Raw genomic sequence first — 3,930 nt, 5'->3', positions numbered from 1 at the left:
CACACACACACACACACACACACACACACACACACAAAGAGGAAATTCCAGTGCTCTTCCACAAGCAGTAAACTAAACTAAAAGCATCTCATTATTTAGCTACTTTAATCCCAGCACTTGGGAGGCAAAGGCAGGTAGATCTCTGTGCGTTTGAAGCCAGCCTGATCTACATAGAGAGTTTCAAGCCATCCTGGGACATACGAAATAAATTTTTAAAAGCAGCTTCCTCAGAGCTGAGGAGATAACTCAACGGGCAAAGTGCTTATGGTACAAACATGTTGAATGAGTTTGATCCCCAGTCCCTAGTAAACACCAGGTACAGCAGGGCACACCCCTAACCACAAGGCTAAGAGTACACATGCCTGGATCCTGGGGCTCTCTTGAGCAAGCTATTCTAGTTGATTCTCTCCACTCTCCCCACATTAAATCCAAAGGCATACGCTGGGGGATTGTCAATTTTAGTGAAAGATGGTCTCAAAAGTAAGGTGGAGAGCAACAAAGGATAACACCAATGTCAAGCTCCAGCCCTTCAAACACACAAACATGCTGGCAAACACTCCTGCACACACTTGTACCCAGGAACACACTAAATAAAATAAAATAACTCTGTGTAAAGGTCTTCCCTATGTAAAATCTCTGTGCTATGCCCGTCAATTCCACCTACCAATACCTAGGCTTCCCATCAGGCTCCTCCTTTGCTTGATCAACCTCTCCATAAGCCTGTCTACCTATGTCTCTAGAGTGCTGGGAATAAAGCAATCTCAACAGTCCAGACCCATAGACCTTGCCTGCTTATCCAGTCCTACAACCAGTCTTTTCCTAATCCCCTAATCTCCATAACTGGCACCAGTCTAAACACCCATTCTCAAGCCCCTCTCCAGGAATGGCCACTTACTACACTCTTCCTCGTCACTGCCATCAGAGCAGTCCTGGTCGCCATCACAGCGCCAGGAGAGGGGCACACAATAGCCACTGGTAAGACACTGGAAGGTGTCTGTCCGGCAGGAGTCAGCTCCAGAACCTGGGAAATGAACATAAATGAGTCCTTGGGAGGGTTGGGGGATCCAAATCTAGAGTATCTTTCAAGAGGATAGTTATGAGCTACAACCAGCTAGAGATAAGCGATGTCCCAGAGTAAAGAAACTGTATTGGTAGCCACCCTCTACAGAGCCCTGTGTTTGGAACCCTGGAAGTTCATGAATGCTGCTAGTAGACAATGCTAGTCTCCAGTCTACTGAAACACTATGACCACACAGAGCTGGTGACAAAAGTCAGGACTCAAACCCAGGTCTTACTGACCCTTGAGACTATTAGGCTCCAAATACGCCAAATGGCCAAAAAGTCTACATTGGAAACCACCAAGCTCCATAGTTTAAACAGGCTGGGAGAGGAGCCGTTCCCCAACATGCTCTGCAAGAGACTCTCATGATCAAGGTCAGTGGGACCTACTCTAACCCACCTGCTTAGCAAAGGGGAAATTGAAAGCCTGGGTAGTAAATCTGTTCAAAAGCCAGGCATGGTATTATATGTGTGCAGGAGGTTGGAGGCAGAAGGACCCTGTGTTCCAGGCCAGTTAGGGTTATATAGGAAGACCCTGACTTAAAGCATGGTGATCATGTGTAGTCACCAAGACCTATTCCCTCATCTCCTAAGTTCTTCCTATGTGAAAATACTCAGCTTGATCTAAATATGTCATCTCTGAACTAGACCCCTAGTACCGAATCTCCACCAGGACAGAATATCACACTCTTATCTACTCTGATCACCCACTATCCCATGGGACCCAAGTCCTCTCACATCCAAGTCTAAATCCTTCCCTTCTCCATCAACCCCCCTCTATCCTGGCCTCCTCCTTGCAGTTTATCTAAGAGACTTGACTCACTTTCACCACAGGGCCTTTGCACATGCCTTCCACAACCCAAGGGCCCTTCTTCCACTCTGTATTCAGAGGAAGAGGAGTCTAGACCGTTTTGCACCTCAAGCAAACATTCTACCACTGAGCTATACCCCAGCCACAGCCCACCTTGTCCTTCCACTCTATAGGTGTGATTCTTCTGCAGCTTTCGGACTTAGTTTATATCTTGGGCAGTGTCTCATGTTCCCCAGGAAGCTCTGCCTCCCACAAATAATAGTCCCTAACTAGTAACATACATATTCCTATTGACTGAACACCCTCAATGAAAGTCAGGGACGTGGCCTCATGGCCCTGTCCAGTGTCTGACAGTGTGTTAACAAGTCATGTGAGGGTCCACGTTGAGTACAGATGGAACATAAGCCTTTCCTGGACTCTGAACAGGGAAGCCAGGATTGTTTGCTGATCAAGAGGGGCAGGCAGTGAAGAGACCTGGTACTTGGAGCAGCAGGAAGGAAGGGACAGAGACAGGAGGGAGCCTTTAGAGCTTCCCACCTCACACACGGAGCTAGAGCCTCCAAGACCCCTCCCTCCCTCTCCTTGTAGTCAAACGCAATTATGCCTGCATACCACACAGTTCAGGAGCTCCAGAGAGCTAAAGAACTGAGAACAAGCCCTGGCCACCATCCCTGCCTCCCAGCATAGCCTCCTCTCCATGCCTAACAATTCACAGTCCTGCCAACTCAGACCTTCTCTCCCTGACTGGATGTTCTTGGAATGGGCCCAGAGCAGAGCAGACCCTATACCTCTTGGGGGCAATTAATTAGACAGGAGTCAGGATGACTCATGATTTCTTCTCCCAGTCTATGTCCTCATCTGCAAAAGAGGTAACTAAGGCCAGACATAATGCTGCTCAATAGTAACCCCAGCTCCTGGGATGCTGGGACAAGAAGACTGCTTGGAGCTACAAAACAGCCAAAAGTGGGAGGAGGGGTAGTTTATGGGTACAGATCCATAAACAGTCAAATAAAATGCTCCATACCTAATAATCCCTGTGCTGGGGAGCCTAAGGCACAAGTTGAAAACTCCAGTTCAGCCTGTTTTATATAGTGAGACCCTGTCTCAAAAAAAAAAAAAAAAAAGGGGAACTAGTGCCTGCCTTTAATCCCAGTACTTAGAAGGTGGAACTCTAGGAGTTCAAGCCCAGCCTGGTCTACATAGCAAGTTGCAGACAGCCAGAGCTATAAAGCGAGACCCTGTCTGGAAAAAAAAAAATTTTTTTTCAAAACATAATAAAAGCCTAAAAACAGAAACAAAAATAAACAAACCAAAAAAACTTGGAACAGTTAAGACCAATTCTCATACAGAGTGGATGGTCAGTAGTGGCCAGAGGTCACAATCGGGACCTCCTAGTCCTGCCCGGGACAGGTGCCTGACCAAGATTGGGGTTCACAGGGGAAATATACTCCAGGGCTCTTCCTTCCATTCTCTGAGGCAGGAATACAAGGAAAAACAGAAGCTCTGGGTGCTGAAATAACAGCCACACAACTGCAGGCTCAGGGCTGAGGGTTTCGGGAAGGCGTGCCTGCTGCAAGAAGGTACCGGGTGACCAGCCCTGCGTGGTGCGAGGTCAAAATCAAAAACAAAAGCCTTCCAGCCCACAATGAGCTGAAGGACGGCTTGGAGGTTACTTAGGGACAGCGCAGGAATAAGAGAGGAAGCAGGCACAGAGGGCCGAATCTCTCCACGCTAAAGCCAAACGCGCGTGCTGGGGGAGTGTCAACGACCGATGGGCGGCGCAGCCAATAGTGAGGCGATGCCAGCGCGTGGGGGCGGGATCAAAAGTGGTGTAGGAACGGGGGTTAACTCACCGGAGACTTGGACCGGGATATGGGCCGGAGCCGGGGTTCGAGCCGGAGCGGCCTCTAGGTCTGTTCTGAGACCAAAGAGGAGCCGCAGCACCAAGCCCAGGGCCACTGCCCGCCCAGCTCCGCCCCGCGCCATCCAACAGCTAGCCGAACCGCTCCACTCCCCCCGCAGCCGTTCAGTCAGAAGGACGCGCTGAATCTCGCACACGC

At 49.3% G+C, this 3,930-nt stretch overlaps 1 protein-coding gene across 1 annotated transcript in view; it reads right to left on the bottom strand.

Annotated features, from left to right (window-relative positions):
- The window catches only part of Cd320 (CD320 molecule), a 5,430-nt gene extending 1,500 nt beyond the window's left edge, over positions 1 to 3,930 (bottom strand). The window contains exons 1-2 of the mRNA XM_021218123.1: positions 3,724 to 3,930; positions 896 to 1,021 (exon numbers count right to left, since the gene is read on the bottom strand). Of these exons, the coding sequence (XP_021073782.1) occupies positions 896 to 1,021; positions 3,724 to 3,856 (259 nt within the window). The 5' untranslated portion in view covers positions 3,857 to 3,930. The remainder of the gene's footprint in view (positions 1 to 895; positions 1,022 to 3,723) is intronic.

This window comes from Mus pahari, chromosome 18, assembly GCF_900095145.1.
Source record: "Mus pahari chromosome 18, PAHARI_EIJ_v1.1, whole genome shotgun sequence".
Taxonomy (NCBI): Eukaryota; Metazoa; Chordata; class Mammalia; order Rodentia; family Muridae; genus Mus; species Mus pahari.
This window is presented reverse-complemented; position numbering and strand designations above follow the sequence as displayed.